At 38.0% G+C, this 23,455-nt stretch overlaps 1 protein-coding gene across 3 annotated transcripts; it reads right to left on the minus strand.

The window, feature by feature from the left end:
• Window positions 1–211: 211 nt before the first annotated feature.
• Window positions 212–23,317, minus strand: LOC115690892 (pre-mRNA-processing protein 40A-like). 3 transcript variants are annotated; one of them, XR_008814559.1, is made up of 30 exons: window positions 23,069–23,316; window positions 19,128–19,190; window positions 18,075–18,143; window positions 17,652–17,987; window positions 17,367–17,576; window positions 17,148–17,233; window positions 15,951–16,020; window positions 13,368–13,420; window positions 13,228–13,285; window positions 12,801–13,150; window positions 12,650–12,716; window positions 12,470–12,565; window positions 12,312–12,380; window positions 12,161–12,238; window positions 11,991–12,077; window positions 11,870–11,904; window positions 11,678–11,783; window positions 10,790–10,870; window positions 10,551–10,643; window positions 10,427–10,480; window positions 10,179–10,295; window positions 9,998–10,096; window positions 8,093–8,140; window positions 7,930–8,022; window positions 6,649–6,756; window positions 6,480–6,544; window positions 6,062–6,155; window positions 5,313–5,603; window positions 2,155–2,362; window positions 212–480 (listed from the first exon to the last, which is right to left on the minus strand). XR_008814559.1 is itself a non-coding variant. In XM_056303381.1 (30 exons), the coding sequence occupies exons 2-30, from the start codon at window positions 19,158–19,160 to the stop codon at window positions 385–387; spliced, it is 3,168 nt and encodes a 1,055-aa protein (XP_056159356.1). In that variant the 5' UTR covers window positions 19,161–19,190; window positions 23,069–23,317; the 3' UTR covers window positions 212–384. The 3 variants fall into 3 exon arrangements, 2 of the variants coding, with proteins under 2 accessions (XP_056159356.1, XP_030473240.2); XM_056303381.1 differs by having other exon boundaries at window positions 2,237–2,362; window positions 23,069–23,317; XM_030617380.2 differs by having other exon boundaries at window positions 2,237–2,362; window positions 17,367–17,570.
• Between the last annotated feature and the right edge of the window lie 138 nt (window positions 23,318–23,455).

The following is a 23,455-nucleotide window of genomic DNA, read 5'->3' on the forward strand; positions in this document are numbered from 1 at the left end:
TAATCAAGGGGGGCTGTAATCATACATGAACTGGTAAAAACAAGTGAGACGATGAAGGTTCCGTCTGAGTATTGTACATACACAAATGAAACTTGTGACTTGCTGAATTGATGAGAAACTTACACGAATGAATGCATTTTGAGGGATGAGTAAATCGCTACGATGCTCGGAGATAAATAAATTAAGGAATGGGAATACGCATATTCATCTAAACAAAACCAACAGGCAGAATATAGAATCCGATCGACTGTAAGAACCTATACTTGCAACTTTCACTGCAAACATATGGAGACTACAAAAGATTAATCTTGTGACATAATGTCCACGTAGTTAGAAATATTACTCTTAGCTTCATCTGTTATTTTCCAGCCCGGGGGAGTTTACTCAACCCATTCCCCGGTTTCCCCCACTGCTCATGTGAGTGCGCAACTCCATATGAAGACCTCCTTTTTTGTAAGCATATAGCATTCCTGCTCGAATCTGCCCGCCCAACCCAAGTAAGAATAAGCAAACCTGACAGACCCGTCTTTTTTACCTCACAAGTAAAGACGGTTGCTCATTTTTAGTTAGCAAGGCACTGTATTTTCGGTCATGTAGCCCTAACATCCTCTTATAAACTCCAGGGAGGAGATGATGAGCACTAAAAGCCTCCCAAAGAAATGAATATAAACAATCATCTATAATTACCAGATATCCGGAAACAATTGTTCATACCAATCCAGCATATGACATAACTATACAGAAAGAGCAACACTTTCTTGTTTATACTTCAAATTCATCTGATTAGATCTACTAGGTTTTGGTCCAACTCAACTATCGGATTAGAAAAGGGCACATTCAAGTAAATTTCATATTGGATTAATTTCACAGAACCAACAAAATTCTAAAAAAAAATTCATAGTAGTTCCCAAAAACACATGGGATATCCTCACAATTTCTCAAAAACCTGAGGGATGTTAAATTAACTTACTCCTTTGTTTAGAACTGCAAGGAAATATTATTTTACTCACTATAACTTTTAGAGGAATTGGAATTTCCCCCAAGAGAAATCTGTCTCTCTCTGAATTCTTTCGGGTAATTGACCTATTCCTATAGAAGCTTCTATTTCCTATATACATCAAAGGCATCCACTACACAATGACTCCCTTAACACAAAATTCTTTGGTCCCTAAAAGCAATCCTGAAGTCAAAACCTTTTCTAGAACTCGAGCTCATCCTTCATAAGACTCCACAATCAATCCACCACAGCCGTTTATTTGCAGATACACACAAGTTAACAATGCACATGCTTGATAACTTTGTCTACTTAAATGTATTGACCCGAATTGTGGTATTCATCTGAGAATGAGTGGGATTTGAATTCATGAAACTAGCGCTCTTTTTCACCTTTTTTTCCCTATGATACATCAAAACTTTGATATAGACCACCCTTTGATTCCTTCCACTCACATGAAACCAATTAAAGTTTTCTAGTTAATCTAAACTATCCTTACTTCTCTCCCTTCAATCTCTTGCAGTTATTGATCTGTCCTTTTCATAGACATGGGTCAGAATTTATTTGCAGTAATTCACTTTTTCGAAATTTTAGAGTATCAATAAGCCACTACTGATCAATCTTGAAGAGCAAATCCTCATAAGCCTACTTAGCAGTCGAAGGGGATTTGCCCTGGTTGCTATATTGGTGAAGAGTAAAATGTTCATCAGCAACTGCATGTCGAAAATACTTGAAACATATGCTCACAAATTGTTAAAACATATCCAACAATGCCTTCTGCAATGGTCAATAATTCTCTCCACTTTTCGTTCTTTCACATACAGAAGAGAATGGGTTTCCTTTAAGAGTCCTCTAAGCCAGTTCAAAATTCTCTAGCCCATAAATCAGACGGGTTGGTGTCATCATGCCAAGAAACAGGGCACAGGATGTCATCAAGAATTGCTAGTTTCTAAACATCCCAAAACACCAACTACAACACGCTTTCAGTGAAACCTCATCAGTATCAAGATGACATTTTCCTATATCTGCAGTAAACCCACCTAGGCCAGATGTATGGCAACCAAAATAAAAATAAAAGAAAATAGAAGATGTGCACTCAAGCTCAAAACACATATAAAACAGCTCGTTTTCTCTACATGAAAAGTGATAAAATGACTAACAGACTTAGCTGGACTTTGCAGGGAGCTTGAAAAGGTTCACAGCAGCTAAAAGATGAACAGAGCCAAACTACTAATTTCTTACATCTTCACCGAATTCCCCATCTTCAAGTTCCTCCTCATACCCACCACTTCTATGATAACCATTTCTGTGATCTCTCTTGTGTCTCTTATGGCGGCTTTCGCTGTCAGACTCGGGAGTGGATTCAGGCTGCACCATAAGTTATGCAAAAACAAAAAAAAAAATCAGCACACTAGTGCTGTTAGGAACAATTGGACAAACCTCAAAAAGGAGGACTTGAAAGAATAGAGTATAGAAATGGCCAAATGATATGGAGATGAACAAAAGAGGAAGTGGTTGACTGAGATGAACAAATGAGGACTTCAAGTATTACTCTGACCTCCTCGTTGACGGAGTGAAAATACCAATTAGTAAGACAAAACGTCAGAGAGAGCGAAACCAACAGCATTTTCACTTGCCCTCTGATTCTCTCTTTCCCTACAGCAGTGCACCACCAACCACTCTATAATGTATATTGCCCTCAATACAACAGATCTCCCCAGAAAAATCTAGCAAGATAATAAATGCATCCTTCGAATAGCAACTGAAAGATAATAAGGGCACCAGTTTACAAGACAATAAACATCCTATCCTAGTCTCAGCAATGTCACTTCAATGGTGCTCTCAGTTTCAAAAAGAAAAAAAGGATAGCTGTAGCAGGTAGGGGTGTAGAAAAAAGTCCAGTGCCCTGAAAAGCCTGAACTGACCCAACTTTTTTGGATCCGGGCTAAGCTCGGTCCAGGCTTTCGGGCCTGACTTGTAAATTTTCCGGGCTGGTTCGGTTTTCGGGCCTCAGTATCAGAGGCTAAAAAAAACTGGCCCCGCCTGAGAACACATATAGAAGATATGAAAAAGTTAAAACACAAGAACCCTAATACTCATTCTCATGCCTCCTCCTTTAGCTCTCTCAACTTCATATCTAGCTCTCTCAACTAGGGGTGTGCACTGCTCCTATTCAACCCGAAACCGGTTTAACCGGTTTGTTTCACGGGTTGCACCGGTTTTGAAGCCTCTTTTAAACAAACAAAAGAATACTTTTAAACCCATTGAGAATCGAACCATGGTCTTCAACATGAACAAATAACAATATAAACACTCAACCAACATATGTTTTTGTATTGAAATGGTGCAACTTTTATATGTCATTACAAAAATTTGATTTTATAAAAAAACAAAAAATGGGCCGGTTCTCCATTAGAACCACAAACCAAACCGGAACCAAGCGGTTTAGGAATCAGCGGCTCCAGGTGGATTCTAATATTTTGGAACCAGGAGTCATGGGGTTGGTTCCTAGTTCTAGTCCGGGAACCAATCACCCTTAACTCAACTACCGCTCATCTCCAGCCTTGATCGATGCCACAACTCCAACGTCTGTCTAGGTATCCAACAATGACCAACCATGAAGTTCGACCAAACATCCACCAATTCTGGCCACGCAACGACAGTGGGTGATTACCCTGACCGCTTCAAAACCAAGCAATGACAACTGTGTATCGCTAGAAAACTCGTGAAAAGTGACCACAACCAGTGATGGGACATCAGTAACCTCAAGCGTCGGTTATCTGTTATTGCCTTTTCAACTGTGGTTTGGTACCCTTCTCGGTGTATTTGTTGGTTGATGTTTCCCATTCTTTCTGTGGTGGTGTTAATTTGGAACTTTTAGGTATTTTTTTGGCCATTTTGAATGAAACTTAGGAATTTTTTAGATTTAGGTCACCTTTTGCTCCTCATTTGCAGTTTTCTCAGTGTCTGTCAAACCAGGCTAATCCTGAACCAGGATAGATTTGGTCAGGCCAGCCAGCGAACGAGACCGGGTTAAGCTTTCGGGCTTAGAAACATCTGGCCCGAAAAGTTCAACCCGAGCTTTCGTGAACGCCCCTAGCTACAGTTGCTTCTACAGATATGAATACCGGTGGTAGGCAGTTCAAAAATAATGATTCAGATTCATTCAGTGTGTGCTGCCTCCAAGGATTGTAAGTACTATGCCACTCAACCTATATCCCAACAAACATAGAATTAGGCCCCAAAAGTGAGAATAAATGCTTCTGCTTGAAGCCAATGACTGGTGGAGTACCACCCTTTTAAAACAAATTCTCATCTAAACATATGAGCTGGAACTAATCTTATTTACGTCTTGGTTTCATTGGAAAATGCTCCGCTATGAAAAGGAGCAACAACTATGAGCAGACTAAAATCTGAGCTTGAACATTCACAGGGAAAAGGCTGCAACAATCCAAGTTTTGTTGATGTTGCTGCAGTACTGCAGCAGTTGATCACTTCTTATGACGATCTGAAATACTGGTAATTACCATTTATCTCATGGGCCTTGTTAACGAGTGCTCCTAGGGCACTTGATAAGCATACTTTATATGAACATTTGATTTTGATGAATATGTGTTCACGTTGAACTGTCATCTTGTGTCACTTGAACACCGCATTTCGACGGGATTTACATTCATGCAGCTTCTATCCACCTACTAACTTGAAAAAATTTCGTTAACCTTTCTAACATGATATTATAGCCTGGTTCAAATCCTTCATGTCCATTTAAGTTTATTCCACGAGCGGTTCCCCATTCTTTAGTTCTGGTTGCATTCTTTTTAATATCTTATTCTGATTTGCAAGAGAGAAGGGTTGCTACAGTGTTATCCCTCGTTGCTTAAGTGGGGTGTTTCAATGGGCATATATACATGTAATCTCCCCTCACCAAATAGCTTAAGCTTTTGGATGTGATTTTCTACACACACACCCACTATGCTATGGCTGAGACTGCTCAAAATGAAAGTACATATTAATGTCTTATAACTCGGAAAAAAGAGCGAAACCTTTTGGTTTTGTTCCACTGAGCATTCTAGGTGGAGAAAGAAGTATCCTACACTGTAAATTGTGATGCTGACATGCTCTAACAAACATGACTATTCTGTCCAGAAACCACAACTGACATGGCAGCTCTCTTTGTGGTATGAAACCACGAGATTTAAGAAATCCAGCCAAAACTGAAACAGAGAGACAAGTCCACTTGTATAACTTTTGCACATAATCTCCTCTAAAAGGAAATGGCAGCTAGCTCAAGCTAAGAAGCAGAGGAAATTCTAGGTACCTGTGTGGCCTTCTTATGGTCACCATTGTGTCTATGATTTTTTTCAGAATGCTCTGCCTCAGCAATGTCCATATAATCTGCTGTTCTATGAATATGCCTGTGACGCTTCCTTTCACGATCTTCACCTGATTTTTTCCTCTTATATGATGCACGAGTCTCAGACAAAATTTCTCGGTCACTGTCTGCTCCGTTGTCCCTCGATTCCTCCTCCTCTCTATCATACCTATCCTTTTCTCTCCTATCTTTCACTCTTTTCCTTTCTTTTCCCCGCTTCTTCTTTTCCTTTTCTGCCTGCAAAGAAGCAAAACAAGTATAGACAATAAAAACTTGAGGCAGCAAGTACCAACGCACGAAATTTTGCATGGTCATAATAATTTTGACTTTTTAAGCCTTCTCTTTCGCCATAATGTTAAGGTACTAAAAGTAAACACTTGAAGTACTAGAACTGAAACAACACAGATCAAAATGCCATAGGAATCTGTCCTTAAATTGAGCTAAAAAGAATGAGCATCTTGCTACATTCCATCTGATTTTTGCATCACTACTTCAATTGCAACATAGCACCGAATTTTGAGGTTCCTTTGGCCTCACTGTGTTCTGGCAAATCTCTTGAGATAATGGAGCAAAGAGTATATCATACATTTTTACTTTCATTTACCAATTGAAAATAACAAAACCAAAGGAGAGACAATCAAGAGTGTACACTCTTAAATAAAATATCTAGTACATGAATTAAAGCAGATAAGTACCTTTTCCTCCTTGTGTTTTCTTGTTTCGTGATCCTTCAATTTTGTTATGTACTCTTCAAAAATATCCTGACAATAGATATCATCACCGATTGAACTGCACAAGAATTTTTGTGGCAATGTCAGATTCTAGCGTATGCAACAGCATCTCAGAAAAAAAATGAGAAGTAAATTGAAGCTGGATATTCAAATATCAAGGTAGGATAAATACTGTGGATTGACAACCAAATATCAGACTTAATTCAGTTCCCATATGCAGAAAAATCCCCTCAGCAAGTTAAATTAAAATAACATAGCAATTAGATGACAGGTTTAGCCCATTTACACGATAGTCTGTAGAATAACAAATGAAGTATGGCTGTTTTCTTCAAACAACTACATGCCATGATATAATCAAATTTAACGTTGTCCTAAGCTATACCTGTACTCATGACTATTTTCAATCAGTTGTTTGCACTCATCCCATGTTGAAGATGGAGTTATTTCCTGGAAATGAGTAGATGAAATTTAGATAGCAAAAACATATCTCTACAATATGCAGATACATAAGATGAGTGTGAAGGTATATCGTTGACATCCATTCTCAATACCCTTATAGTCGTAAGTAAATCGAATAACTTATCACCGAGTCGTTTACGCTTTTTAGCAACTCTCTCTTCTTTCTTCCGAGCTCTTTCCAGCAAGTCATCAAACACTAACTGCAAAAAGCAAGAAAATCCAGGTCAGATGTTTCTATTGCATGATAAAGTCTTAACTGTTTAAGCTGAGCTTATATATTAGGTTCCTTCTCTCATTAGTCTCTCTTCTCCTTCATCCAACCCATTTTAGAAGTCAGGCTCATATCTTCCGTATTTAAAAACATTTCACAGACAAATTTACTGTTTTTCCTTGCTTGCAATTGAGCTGAACATTCTAAACTCAAGCCCCTGCCTAACTTCTTGGTGAAAAAATCAGCCACCTTGCCAATCAAAGCTATCAAATTCTAGCATATCGTTGAGAACTTTTGGTATGTCAATTATTAATAAGTTGAGATATATTTTCCCAAATTCTGGCCCGTCTCACCATCCAAACATTAAATATCATGGTTCAGCCGGAAACCGCAAGTGCTGAATCCATCCATCAGTCTGTCAGTAGAATGTAATCATCCAATTAACAGTCCCTTTGTACAGTCACCCAATCAACAGTCTTTGATCTCATAGAAGACATCCAGAGATTTCAAAGTTTCAACTAGTAATTATAAAAGGTTTCACTAATAGAAGTTGAGCTGCTTAGCCTATCGATTCAATGAAAACAATCAATTCTTTCTCCATTCATTTAAGCTCTTAGTCACGAGATATATGAAACTCACCAGGGTAAGAATGAATTTTTTAAAAGAACTGTCAACTGCTTAATTGTAAAACCTATGTGATTGACTTAAATATTCCGAGGTAATTTACAGGAATCTAAGCAACCAGCTTTTGTCAGCAAAAATCACTTTGTTGATTCGACATGGTTTCTGACTGACTTTCTACCATATCATGCCTAAAAAATCATGATTACTTCAGTTGTTTGATTAGGTAGAAATATTTAAACATTTAACGTCTTTGCTTTCAGCACACATGATCATATAACAATAACAATTCATACTTCAACTATTTACTCCAAATAGTACCAATAAAATACAGGCTACATATAACCAACTTTCAATGTAGTGCAACAGCAAATTTCAGAGGCCCAACAAACAAGGTATGAATCGTAACAAGGCCCCAATAAATTGTTCTGAAATAGTCTGTACTGAAAAAAAAAAACACTATGTGGACCATTATTGAGGAGCCGGAAGGAAGAAGCAGGTGGTGAGAGGGAGGAATTAACAAGCTGAGAAAATAACTTACTTTAAAATTAATTTCTGATATAGGTGCGCCACGCATATCATCTGCAATGGATCCTCTCAGGTCTTCAACAGTCCAGGTTGATGTTAAGGAGATCTGATACAAGCCAGAAGATTAAACAGGACGACATAGGCAAGAAACAGCAAAACCCTCAAATCAATCTTACCTTTCTAAGTTTTACTGCATCATCTACTTGAGATTTATCCTCCTCATACTGCCAAAGGAAGAAAAGTCAGAATTTGCCACTTTCCAAGCACATATTTTTCATGTTCTATAACGGCATCATAGACACAACTCAATAAAGTAAATTTTCAAGAGCCATAGCAACAAAATTAGTGAAATTGGCTTCAATTGACCATTGCATGATCTGGAAGGAGACTAAGACATGAGATGGCATTATTCAAAATAACTTTGAAATCATACTTCAAAATCAACCAAAGAAGTAATAGACTCTTGTGTTTCACCGAAAGAACACTAAAAGATAATGAAGAGCAAAATCTTCCTGCAGCATTGGCGTACTCAGTGAAAGCACTAAGCAGAAAAACAATTCATTTAATAAATGCTTATCATGTAATTCCCAAAGGGGGAAAAAGAAAGTATGGGGAAACAGGTGAGTTCCCTATATAAGAGTGACTATATTGATACGATGTATGTCGCCAACTTGAAAGCTCTAAGTGAAGAAAATAGAGAGGGGCATAATCTGAACGAGTGATTCAGGTAGTTCCGTTGAACCATACGTGTTTATGCTATTTTATCTACGGAATTACAATGCAAAATGAGGCACGATGCATGTTAATCACAACAAATCTGTCACAAATCAGGAATCAAATTCTCAAATGTAAGACTGCAAGTTCAGCATTTGGATCCTCTTACATGATTGCATCCCTTTGAATAGCAGAATATCAATATAATGGATTAACGTCCTTATCCTGGTTGTGTATAGCAGCTGCAATATTGCACTCACGCAGCTACCACTATTGGTCACTACTGCGACAAGAACAAAATGCATGCCAATGGCAACCAATTCCAGTCTTATTGCTGAGATACGACCTCACGAGACCTCTACTACAATTTGAGACCTTGGTCCTTAATTAAAGTAATGTTCACGTCTCTAACCCTTCTGCTAACTCCCAGCATCCCCACCATAACATGACAGCTTTTAACTGTAAAATCTAAAACCCATATTTCAAATGTCCTAACCATACTGAAGAGGTTCGTCTAACATCTTTATTCACAGCCACACAACTTTTTCTCTGGCATAATAAATCTAGGATCTATGATAGATGCTCTAAAATCTGAAAGGAGTGACTAATGTATTAAGATGGTGAAGACACAATCTAGTATTACAGAAACTGCTCTTAGTGGAGATAACTCAGTAAACCTTGGGAAGAGATGGTACCTAAAAGCAAACTAATTTACATTCTTGAGACAAGGCTTCACAATACAGACAAGTACATTTAGTAAATAGAATTAGAGTTCAATTTTAGTGGAGAAATCATTCAGAAATCCTAGAGTCTTGAAATTACTTCTAAAAGTTGTAAAGTTTTTAAGAACCACCATGAGACCAGCAATGCAATATAAAAAATATTGATAGAAGGGAAAGCACCTATGATACACAAATCATCGCCAACAAGAGAATTCAGAGCAGTGGGAAGACCTGAAGTATTAGTTTCATGACGATAAAAGTAACAACGCTGGCTGAAGTAGCTCCAGTTAGGGGCATTATGAGAGATGCTAAAAGGGCCAATACGTGTGTATTAATAAGTGGAGTATTGACATGTAAAGATTCACTTAGCCACTGCCAGCCAGGTGTAGTCCAATGAAGGCTTGGTTGACAGTTTTACTTGGCAATCATGTCCTAGAATCATTAGAAATAAGATCCAGAATTCAACATGAATCATTATAGAAGGATGGAATTATTTTGCTGTTATTGATAGGCACAATTCATTTACACAGAAACATGTCCGAAGAAAAACTTATATGGGTTTCAGCTATTAAATAAATTAAGAAAATGAATTCGAATTCCAACTCAATGTACACCAAAAATACTTGACATAAAGGCATACTTCACCTGTTTCTGTAGTTCCTCGGCAACATCTTCAAACAAATCTTTTGGCGTTGAACCTGCCGTATTTGACGCAACTGCCATATATGCTGGTAAATCTTTAACCTAGAACCATCACAAGTAAAACAGATAGGTAGTTTAGTAACTAAACATATTCATTCTATAGAGGAAACAGGTGGACTCTAACCGTCATGTAGTAATCACGCCAAAGAGTCTTAGCAGTTAGAGTGCCAGCAGCAACATGTTCTTCCATCAATTTGCGGAATTCATCACGGTTTTTGCGCTCTGCCTTTCTCATTTCCTCCTGCATCAGTAAAAATGATAGGAAAACATCGGAAACAAGAAAGAAATTAAATGGGTTCACCTTATCAAAAAAGAAAGAAATATTATGAAGATGAAAAACATTTAACTGCCCGATGACAAATAAAACAACACCTTCTGTATCTTCCTCTGCTCCTCCTCTTCTTTCTCTAGTTCATGCAGATAATCCTGAAAAATCACGTTCATCAGGCCAATATCAAATACCAAAATAATAAAATCCCCAAGAATTAGCACAAACCTGGAATATCTCTAACCGATCGATCTTTTCAAGGCGTGAACATCTCTCATCAGCCTCCAAGCGATCTTGTAGTTTGCGCCACTGACTGCTAGCCTACATAAGAGAAGGTAATCAGTGGATGGGAGAGATTAAGAAGTTCCCTAATAGAGGGACTGGACATGGAAAAAAAAGCGTACCAAAAAAATAACATAAATGAGAATTGAAAATATGCTATCAAAGAGGAGTTTGCTGAAAAGTACCTTAATAAAATCGCAAGACTCCAAGAATTGCCTGTATTCCCTTATATTTTTCTTCCGCTCCTCCAAAGATCTCTCCCGCTCCTAATAACAGTGAGTTTACACATACTTAGTTTAAGAATGTAGATGAAGTTACCCCACAGATTGATAAATTAGATACCAGATTAAACCAACCATAGATCAATCAACTACAACCAGATCAAGCGAAAACCAAAATGATTCTCGAAAAAGTACTTCCCCGTATGCTTTCAAAAAAGGAATTTCCAATTTCTTGTTAAGTACTTAGTTTCAAATTCAAGCTTCTACATAACAAATTTTAGGTTCAATTGAAATGTTGCAGCGAAATTTTGCAAGGAGCAGCTATCAATGTCCAATAGGTTTGAATGACAGTAAATGATCACTATGTAGCGTCATGTGAATGGAAAGAAATTATTCACTTCTCAAAATTAGAGATTTGCTGCCAAATTCAGGCACCTTTTCATATGCATAAAAATCAGTCTGATTCACAAGCATGCGTAACACAGCCCAAAAGCACATCAGATTTTTTCGGTAACTGCCTCCAGATGCCACATCTCACAGCCACATAACTCAAATAGTATATTTGAAAAGCATAAGAAGCAGTTCCACTACTTAAATTTTCTGGGTGGCAATACCGCAATGCTTTTACCCTCACCATTAGACTTAACAGATCTCTTCTAATTGATTTGACACAACAATATCCTCACAGTACCCTTTATTTTATATTTCTTTTTATGCACTAAACACAAAAGTGTACGTGGACCAAAAAGAACTAATAAAATGTACTGCAAAAAATAATGTCAATCAACACTCGGGTAGCATAATTTAGGTACCAAAAAAAACCTTTTCCTAAAACCAAAAGGAAAAGAATACCTTCTTTTCCAGCTCATTAATGAAGCTCTCAAATATATCCTTCCGGTCTTTGTCTCTTTCAACAGCTTTGAAACGTTCATCTTCTTCAAACAATGTCACTACTTTGCTAAACAATATTTAATTATATAGGGACATTAGTGACAAATGAAAACTGACATAAAGCACCAAAAGAAAACCATCACCAAGACACACCTCCATCTTGAAGAAGATGTCAGCTCTCTGCATTCCTGGGTCAAAATTTGGTAAAGAAGAAATGAGAAAGCAAGAGGGGAAATGATAAATTTTTTAAAGTGAGAGGCAATGAATGACTCACTTCTAACATTTGCTTGAAATTATCCCTAGCTTTTTTTTGCTGAATGCGTCTATCCTCAACTTCCTGCTTTTTCCTTTGACCAACAAACTGTCCCATAAAATTCAAGTGAATTACTCAAAAGAAAGGGAAGATAGGACGACCATTACAGAGCTTAAAATTTAAAGTTTTACCTCGTTAAATGCTTCCTTCCTCTCTCCAAGTGTTTTTAAAGCACCATACCTTTTATCATTTATAATTACTCTCATTGCCTGAAAAGTCAGTGCTGTTATCAGTACTTGAAGTAATCTGAGTGCAAATAAAAGCTTCAAAATAGTAACTTACCCGCTCCCAAGTCCAGTCAGAACTGATATTTGCATTCTCCAGAAGTGCATTAAATGCAGCTTTAGCTTCCTAAACAAGTCAGGATCATCATAACTCTAATTACAGTACCCAGGAATATCTCTTAAGAGGACCAAAATATTGCAAATCATGTGTCATACCAGCTTATTGGCATATGGTGATGATTCACTATTAATTAATTTCTCTTCGACAAGTCTCTCTGCCCCTTCAGCAATCACTTCATTTTTCTTGGCTTCCTGAAAAGAAGTAAACAGTTAAATTGCTTATAGCATAGGAACTGCAAACTAGAAGACACCATTACAAGATAATTTCAGGCATACTTTGTCTTGAACAGACACTCCAGCTGAACAGGGAATATCCTGAATAGTGGACTTCTCGGAATCAATCCTGCAAATTTAAATATAGAAAGTTCAATCCCCTAAAGCTACTTGGCTAACTTTCTATAACATGATAGATTCCTTATTAGGTTACATTGGGGTTGTGCCATCATCAATCGTATCAGCAGCAACTTCATTGCTCCCTTGAACAACAGCCATTTGTTCAGCATCATCCACAGATATATCCAAGACAACAGCCGCCAACGTTGAAGCAGGCACTGGGACAGATATTTCTTCTGATTCAGCAACCACTGCTGACTCTGTGTCCCCAGAGGCATTAAGAGGTGCCACTGGAACTGGGCTCGATGTAGCTCCTTGAGATGTCAAAGATGATATATTTGAACCATCGAGTTCTTTAACTGGAACCACTGAAGTAGAAGACGAAGGCAGGGACTCTGATTGTGTTCCTGCGGCCAATTTTCTCTTTGTCTCTTCACGAGCCAACTGGAATTAAAGAGTGTCAAAATAACATAGCACAGTAGAAGGGTAAAGAGAAGCAAAAGTGGATGCGATTTAGGCACCTTCAGTTCAGCAGGCATTTCCCACTTAGACTGCTTAGTAACCTTGTTGTAGTAGTATCTACATGTCAATCAATAGGAGAGAGTCAAAACAACAAGGAGCATATAGGGATAAACATTAACTTGACTTGAAAAGCACTTACATCCTTCCGTCAGAACTTGTAAATTCCTTCCAGTCGGTTGAAGCATCTGCACGCTGTCACAGTAAGAGAATGACAATGAGCAAAAGAGAACACTTTCAATGGAAAAAATATACACATGGTCAACTAGAAAAACTAAGTAACTTTTTTTGGGGGCAAAATGGAGAAGATATGGAAAAATCTAGTCCACCAATAAAATAATTAAAAGAGATCACGACAAAGTCACTGGCAGTTGGCAGTTTTCACATTTAGATGCAGCATGTAGAAAAGGGCAATCAAAGGTGAAAAGTGCACCACAAAAGTAAACTTCGTCATATATGATCATTAGCATGGCACACAAAGCCCACATCCAACTCAAGTACACCCTTAATATGAGCATCAAGCGCCATACGTCAAGTCAAGATGACATCAAAGCAAATCAAAGTCACATTATATATACTGTCCACATGATAAGTTTCGACAATTGCTAACAAGGACAGGAGAGATAATACCCAAGAGGATCGTAAGATCTTATAATAATTGAAAATTGAAAAACAAACAGGGAAGCCACATTATGTATAAAGGTAATATGCATATCTAGTGGACAGCCGGGAACGAATATATTTTTCAATCCTTCAGTTTTTTTAAAGTTAACTTCCTGATATTAGCATGCAGAATATGAGGTTCTATTTTTCTTCCCGTGAGGAAACAAGCTCATTTGTGGTGATTGACTAGAAAGCATAGTAATTTTATTTGCTCGAAAAACCAAGAAACAATTTACCAGAATGGAAGAAATGAGAACCGCCCAATTGATTAAATAACATTCACAAATTTGCATGGCTAAATTCATTTGCCCATCCTTCTTTTGTGAATGTTAAAGACAAAACTCATTGAAAGCATACTGACTACCACAGGGGTATCATCCCAGAACAGAGCTAGATATGAGAGACTGGGTCTATCAAATCTACCAAATAAAAGGCGTCACTTAATGATTTTTGTGTAAACCACAATTCAATAACTGTACAGATCTGTTTTTAGAAAATCAATAATCTACTCTTTGTTCTGAAAGGCCCTGATAATTTCTCCCTCCAAATTACCCAAAAATAAGCAGTAAGAATAGCTCAAAGCATTCTTCTCTTCTTCTTATCAACCAAACTGCAGACCTTTTTACGCCCGGATTTCCTCCTTAATAGCAGCAGCTTCACACCCACAATTGCCGAGGCCTAATGCTATTGCCTTGTTTAATCACCGCGCAGAAGAAGGTGACAAACAGATACACTTGAAGTTTTATAGAAAAAAGCCCCTATTCACCAAGCTGAAGTTTCTCTTTTGCAGATTGTTAATGGTCTAGTATTTTACCCACAAGCAAAAAGGCAACTCTAGAAGGAACTTTTGGTTATTAGATTATATTGGCCAGGAAAGCATCCATACCACCAGGAGGTGCTAAAGAAAGTAGTGCACGGTAGGACTCGACAGCGAACCCAATTTATCAAACTGATATCTCAGAAAACTGTGAAATCTCTCAATGTACCAATTGTGAGCCAATCCTCAGAAAGAACATTCCAGAGAACACCCTCATCAGAAAGAAGAAATAACAACAGTGTTTTCTTGATGGGAAGCAACTTGGAACAATTCCAGAGACAGCTCACTTAAAAGAAGATCCATGGACCACCTGTCATGCCAGAAGGAGATGGAGGAGCCATTTCCCACTTTGAACTCAAAATGCATAAAATCAGGATAACCTTTCCTTGTTTCTCTCCAAACTACAACACAATGACTTTTATTTGCTCCTCATTATTTCAGGACCTAAGCTGACTCCCAATTGTACATATTGCCTGGAAGTAAAGCACCTTCAGAAAGCATCTTCACACGGAAAATCCTTTTGATGAAACCTAATGACAATTTCCCATTACAGGAAGAACACCTCGAATCTCGCTCTTCTCTCGAACAAACACCAAACAACCACACTTACCCAACTTAAAGTCTCACAATGTGCACAGAAAATTAAAAACCATGTCAGCCTCCAATCTGACATGCTCCTAACAAACTTGAGACACCTATGTAAGTTTTTTTGTTTGGTCAAAAAACACCTATGTAAGTTCAATTAACAGCAACTGCTGCAACATCATATCAACAAAAAATGACTCAATTTGTAGAAACAGATTTCTCGGTTACAACACTGATGATAATGCCTAATAATTTCTACTCTGACAGATCAATAAGCATCTTCATATAAATAAGATCACCACATAAACTAAGATACTCATGCTAAATGCACAAATGTAGTCGTATTTGCTTCTCACGAAACACAAAAGTTTTTACCATGGGTACAAAACTCAAATGATTTCCTTTTCAACCAAGTGACAAGCCAGCTCTTCTTTTGTGTTACCTCTGTGCTCAAACAGGAAGAGCAATGAAATGCCAGATACAAAAGTTGGAATGGTAATCAATACACATATAACATCAAATCCTATACCAGATGCGAAGTAATTTATGTTACATTAGGAAAAATTACCCTGGATCACTATATTACGAGCTAGACAATGTACAAGTAGAATTTCACAATGAATGCGATTACAGTCAAGCATCAAGTGAAGAATAGCCTACCTCAGTGACCGTCATCAACTCAAAAGGCTTCTCCCATGTAGATTGTTTTGTCTTCTTGTTGTAATAATATCTACAACAGACAACAGAGAGCAAAATAAAATCAGGTACTTTTAAAGCTAGATTAATGAAATATTAAGAGGAAAAGGAGTAGACAAGAAAAATTTGCGTACTTCAATAAATAGAAGGCTGTAAGAGCCACTTTGCATTTACTTGTCATCCAATTGTAATATCTAGATCCACTCAATAAAATAAAATTTGAAGCATGACCATTCTCGCTCATTTTTAAGGCAGCCCGGCTCTAGAATTCCTCAGCAGACAATTGATATTACCCTGTTGCAAAAGCAACTCAAGCTATTGTTTCGGTGTCTCTGCAACTAACTTTACCTATAGAAGTGCTTGCCAGTTGACAATAGAAAACAATCCCATATCAGCAACATCGGAGATATTACCCAAGTGGATAGCTTCTATATAGATGGGCATAGCCGTAGGGCTCCTTTCACTCCATTGTGCTCTCATTTGTGCCATATTCTCCATAATATACAAAAACCTCCCTTACATTGTCCACCCATCTTCTTCATAGGTCTCACCTATTCCTTAGGTCACAATATCACAAGCACAAGAATCCCCACATTGTATTCTTAAATGGGCAAATACAAACTTCTCTCCTCTAAGCTTAAGTTTAATTCAAAAGGCAACAGTTTATTTTGATTGACCCACTTTTTTGGCTAGTCAACTCTAATTCACTTGTATACAGAGCCTATTCAGAAGAATGTGGAGATACTAAGACAGAACGAGTCAATCCAACCGCTTTCATGATAAAGTAACGAAGGGAACTGAATACAAATTTACCACCAAAAGTATTAACCATTTTCTCAAGCTATAAAGCCAACAATCTTTGTGCTTTAAAGTTCGTCTTTTCTATTATGTGTATTGGCATTCATTGCAAGTTATCCACCAAGAGAATATTAATTTCTAGGACAGCACTATTTCAGTTATCGTAATAGTGGCAATACAATTGCCACACACTGCGTGCAATAAGCATTATAAGTTCTCATCAGTCGAAGAAAGGTTGCCCTTCATAAGCATTCTGCACCTACCAAGATGGTCAATCCTAGTTATTATGGTTATTTTTTATATGAGAATTCCTTTCCTCTTCAGGAAAGTGACTCTAAAAAAAAATCCATCAAAATCACATACTTTCTTCCTGCAGCAGAGGTATGCTCTATCCAATCGGTTTGGATTCTTTGGACAGCTTCAGAAGAGTTATGCTGAACACTTGGCTCCTGAACATTTCAAACTAGAATTTCAAGAAGTTCTTCAAAGTATCTATGAAAAGAGAATGTTCAAAGTATTGTTGCAAGTGAGAAAATTATGTGGCCAATGAAGTGAAACAACTTAACCATATTAAATTCATACAAGTGCTAGTGCAGCAGAAACTGCAGGCTGCTCACTGGTAACCGGCAATACAGTCACAGGGGTAGTCTTCTGGCTTTCAGATGGCAGATTAACTTGATCCCCACTTGAGACTCCTGAAACCTGTGGTTGAGACATTTGATGGTAGAGAGATGGGGGCCTTGGAGCAACAAAGTTCCCTTGCTGCTGTCCCCCATGAGAAGCAAACTGCAACTAATGCAGTCCATGAAAGCCATGTGAGGAAAGAGCTTAAAAGAAATTTTCAATTGATAAGACTTCTGATCTTACTGTGTATGATGATGACAGAGGAGCTCTTAGGCCGCTCCCTGCAGGCACGAAGTTATTCGGAACAAGACCACTAGGCTGATGAGGTCGTGATGACTCAGATGCGATGGGCTTATTTTGCTGAGAAATAGGCAATGGCGGAGGAGGAGGAAGGATATTCTGAACTGGCTGGCCAGGCCTTGGAACTAAATGTTGAACTGGTGGAGGAAATTGGGGATGCTGAGGTGCAGAAGGCAACCCAATATTCCTGAGTAGAGTAACGTGGCTAGGAGGCTGAAAATGTTGAGGTACTGTTGAAACAAATTGCTGTGGTTGCTGAGGGGGAAGCGCTGGCCAAGGCTGCAATAATTTTAGATTAAAAGAAGTTTTAGATTGATGCTAATCACAGTAATAAGTAGGACACAAGTAAAATGGAAAATGCAGTACTGGAACAGGCACTGGCTGAGTAAAATTCCTTGGAGGATCTGCAGAACCGACTACAGGAGGCTGTAGAGGCTGTAGTAAAATAAGCAGTCAAAAAGAATCAGCCATTAAATTATAGGACAACCAACATTAGAAAATGAAAATGAGTGATGAAGCTATTCCGAAGGCAAATGAATACGTATACTCCATGCCAAACACCTATAAAAAACAAGAAGACCGATTTCTTGATCTCCATTCACCCATGGAAAGTGGGAATCAATTCCCCCAGTGCATCTTACAATTTACAAGTAGAACTCACAATTAAGATATTTGAAGTCGAATTCTTAAGCCGTGAAGATGGTTATTAGGTTTGCTCAGCAGATAAGCAGAAAACACGTTGGCGTTCTTTTGTCTACTGTAGCCTTGCTCAATTGGTTGCCAGTGAACTTATGCCCTCTTACTTTCCCACACCTCTGCTTTTCCAAATGGTATTGAACTCTTGTTTCCAATTTATAAAGATTGGCAGGTTCTTACAATTTCTAGCCATCTTATCCCTAAACCAGAACTGTTGAATGTTGATCATTCTGTCTCTCTTCTTGTTTTCTCACTGTCCAATGGCTAAATCACCTTCTACACTTTCTTTTGGTTGTAATTTACACCGTATCTATATGGCTTGCTTTTCCACCAAGTCTTCCTAGACACAGCATCAAACCATTCCAATCAATTTCTTTGCATAATGTAAATGAGTCCACAAAATGGCAGATTTCCTGCAACTTAAAGGTTTAATAATCTTCGCAGGGTTACGTAATTCGTTTCACCCAGATTCTTCACTTCACAATGCAAGTATCCATGTTTAACTCCCCATAACCAAAACAACCCCCTCCCCTCCCCCTGAGGGACTCATGCACCAATTTAGATATGGAAAAGATGATATCTCTTAGGCATAATCTTGGTTTTAAAAGGTACTTAGGTATTATTATAGCAATTATGTCTGCTCAAGACTCTGTAAACAGATTCGGTCATTTTGAGAGGACATTAATAATGCACGAGGAATAAAACTATTTCCCATAATAGTACCTGAAAACCTGAAAATTGAGTATCGTTGGCCATTGGAACTGAGTTACCAGCTTCAAGAATATACTGCAACAGAAATGAACACGTTAATCTTTTGGACTTTGCAGCACAATGAAAACAAGCACAAAATTAAATACAATAAAACATGCTTATCTCCGTATATCATTAAATAGAATTACAGATGAAACTATACCCTCGTGCGGTTATGCCACATACGTCACTGTATTCGTATCTTAACAATCGATTATTGTAATAGTCTAAGTTACAAAGGTCTGGATAAAACCATACCAAGCAAATACTTGACCATTCGACCTAATCGTCAACCTAATTACCCTTTCCCCTGATCAATTTTTTCAGTAATGTTTTCCCATTGAATCAGTAATCTCTGATAATTGGCTTTTCTTTTCCCAAATAATTGTTATTTCCAACTTACACAGCCGATAACTTGACAACAGAAACTATCACCAAGCCTCTAACTAACATGAATGGAGATGTTTCTCGTCACTACTGACTCTCTGTTTGGTTACTTCCATTCTAGTTATCCCTCTTACTGATAATTGGTTAATTTGCTGAGCTAGTACAGAGTTCTTAGCAAGAATTCTTTCTGATTTGATTGATATTTCTTCTTTGAGACCCGAGAAGCCATAATGACATTGATGCACATTGCAATTTATAGAGACAAATCACCGTTTTTCCTCAAAACCCAGATTCCAAACATCCGGCATGCAAGCGATTAGTGACCATTAATGCCATAGTTGATGGCATTCCTTTTTTAAGCCAGCACTCAAGGAACCGCAGGCAGTCCATACATTACGAGCTGCGGTCCATTTTCTCATAATCACAAGCAATGTCTCAATTGGCTTCCTAATTAATTCCTCCAACAAAACTTTCAACAATTCCCAAACTTAAAACTCTCGTTTTAGGAGACTGAGCAAGTCACCAAAGTCAAAATAGCCCTACCGAGGCGGCCAGTATCAGCAATATTTAGATCACTGAGGAAATAATTATAGACAAAATGAAATTAATAGAGAAAGTTATTGCAATCAACCTAACTTGATATAAGCTTCTCAAACAAGGTAAAATAATGTAAGAGGATAACTGATCTATAACCTCTTTTCATGTTGTTCTTTTGTCAATACGAATAACCTTCAATGCTAGTTTCGTGACCTTTTGAAGATGTAGAAAGAAGTTTCAACGAAGCTATTCGTAATAAAGCTTTGGTTTTACAGCATGGGCACAAATGAGCTCTCTAACACCTTTGTGGTGTTTTATGTGTGACTCAAAAAACTTGGTTCTTGCCCTTTGCAGGTAGTTCCTTGACATGGCAAGAAGAAAGACCTTGAGAATATGCAAATTATGTGTTGATCCTCCCAATATGCTCACTTGTTATCTCCCCCAACAATATGATGACATTATGAAAAAAGATTTTAAGACATCTTTTGGATTATTACCAGATATCTAATCAGAGCCAATTGCAACTAGATGATAGATTCTTTATTAAGAAATCATGTTCAGGTATCTGAGTTTGATGCACAAGCTTCTCTCCAAACTACAAGCAAATAAAGGAAGGTGCACTAAGTTGGAAAGCATTTTGAAAAATCAGATACCTATAAATAATATATCATTGCCGTTGTTTTAGTTGGTCATGACTGTTTGAATCATTCATGTCCTCCAGGTAAACTTTAACTGATCAACTACCATGGCAAAGGATCATTGATGATTTTGGCTATATTTTTGTGTTTCATATTCTTGTTTCACAATGGGCAAACAGTAAGAATTTCGGTTTAAGAAGAAAGATGTTGTTCAACATGTATGAACTTCACTTGACTATTGTGGGTCAATCTTCTAAATTGCTAACTCGACATAGTAGCTTATATACCTTATAATATGTGTAAATTTATATGAAATATCAATCAACACTTCTCCGATTTCCTTGAAGAGAGAAGCTTAAGTTAGATATTATGTAAAAATGTCCATACTCTTCTCCAATCCAATCATCTCATTTCCTCAATTGACTTCTTGTGCACAAAATGCATCTGAAACGTGCAATTTTACAAATATGGAGAATCAATAGCTAAACCTAAGAATAAATAGATTATACCAGTATACCCACAACATTCAGTATTCTTTTATGAATATCTATGGAGATATTTACAATGCCAAACCAAGATAATGAAGTTCAAGAACAAACAACTATCAAACCAATAACTACTTAAACGTAAGCACAAAATTTTCTAATATACAATCAAACCATACTCACGATCATCTACCATCGATGTCCAAAATACATTTTTTTATTAATATCTTGGGTTTAAAAGGCGTAGTATAATAAATTAATTGCAGCACTATGTTTGCTCTGTGCTATTAACCTATAAATAGACACAAACCACATGTCCAATCCATGAATTTGCACAGGTCCTCTATTAACGCACAATGAAACGGGCCACTTCAAATCCCAAAATGAAGACTTTAAGAGCACCGTAAGCATAAACATTCTAAAGAAGTGCTTAACCAATATGGTGGCTGTGTGGTAGTGCTGATGAGCAGCAAGCTCCACTCTCCCAACTCTCTTTAACAATGGAAGTTACGGTCGTAACAGGAACTTGGCAAATTCCAGAAGCAGAAAGAGTCAAAGGCTGAATTTTGGGCTACAAACATTCTTGGTAGGAAAACATCTTCTCTGTTTGTAACTGCAAACAACAACAACAAAATTCACAATCATTATTTAACACAAAGGCCTCAAAAGCAATGTCAAGCTTGAAAGTTAAAATCAATTCTCTGTTAGATGCAAGATTTGTTTCACTCAGTTTTCCGTAAAGATGGCAGGTCCCACCACATATTGAGCACATGATTTTGCCAGGAAAAGGCATTTGAAATTGACACGGAGATGCAATTACTCAAAATAAAATGCTTTTTGTCCAATACAAGCGCCATCATGGCCGTGATCCCCTTTACTTCATATATCTATCCACAAATTTGGTAAATCTACACTTGATAGCTCTTATTAAAATACTAAGTCCATTTAAGAGACCCGTCTCTATCATTTAGCTCATTGTTAAATAGCCCTTGGAAGATAGAGTATAGAAGTGTAGATGACCGGATACAGATAGAAGACATCTACTCATTGAAAATCCAGATTTCCACGTGCAAGGACATTCTACCAAACATCAATCCAGGTGCAATATAGAATCTAATCAGCTGTCCTCGACGATGCCATCGCATTGAAAGACACGACAAAAGAGCATGGACAGAACGCATGCAGAGTGCAACATGGCATGACTAATATGAATTCTGATTCGCTTCCTTAACACGATCCGACATTCAATAGTAGAGTGTGCTTGTTCAGCCGGACATACTAAAAGCCAGAAAAACTGACTTGAAATCAAATAGAACGCTCGCCCGGCCCCTCTTTGATAAAACCATCACATTTATTTGTGGCAACCAACTCGAAGACCTACATTGCGCGGAGACCTTTGCCTACTCCGCTTCATCTTCTTTTCATTCCTTTAGCTACTCAGATGCTTCGTTTGCTACAATCTTAGTCGAATGAGCCCCAAAGGAAAAAAAAAAAAACGAGTCCTAAGCAGCAATTTGGTCGAAATCAAATACCCAAACCAGCCAACCATTGTCAGAAACGGCCTGCAGTGCCACTTCAGCAACGATATCCAAGTTCAGGAACGTAACTCACAGGTCAATCTCTAGGTGAACTCTCCCTCTTCCTTCAATTTTCTCTTCCAAAATCCTCTCCTAAATCAAAAAAAAAATTCACCCACCCCCCACCTTCTTTACGATTCAGAACACAAACCCGCCGTTCTTGATTCGACAATCACCGAGGATCGTCCAAAAGAGAGCGAAAAAGGCAAAACCCGACAAAGGAATCGCAACTAGCGACCGACCATCATTCCAATTTGCGACAAGGAAACGTGGCAGAGAGCGTCTCGTACCTTGGTAACCCGGGTCCGTTCTGGGTCCGCAAACCCGGCAAACAACTAGCGAAGGGGCGCCCTGGTGGGTCGTCCTTCTTCTTCTTCTGGGTTTTGGGTTCTGGGAAGCGAAGATATTGATTGGATTCGTCTTGTGTTTGCCGGTTCAAGGGAAACGGGAATGGCGATGCTTGGGTCTCTCTGGTTTGTCGTCCTCTGCTCCTCCCTTCATGCGGTGAGCAAATTGGAGCGACCCCTTCAATTCTTGATTGCTCTTTCCCCCCGTTCGCTATTGCCAGACACGTCCTTACCGTTTCATAATCGCCGCATTTATTTTCTTTCCTTTGCATTTTTTTTGCCATAACATTTTTATTGCACTCTTGAGAACGGAAAAAACAAAAGTAATTG

This window comes from Syzygium oleosum, unplaced genomic scaffold (assembly GCF_021117445.2).
Source record: "Syzygium oleosum isolate NSW1041296 unplaced genomic scaffold, Sole_v2.1 Sole_v2.27, whole genome shotgun sequence".
Lineage (NCBI taxonomy): Eukaryota > Viridiplantae > Streptophyta > Magnoliopsida > Myrtales > Myrtaceae > Syzygium > Syzygium oleosum.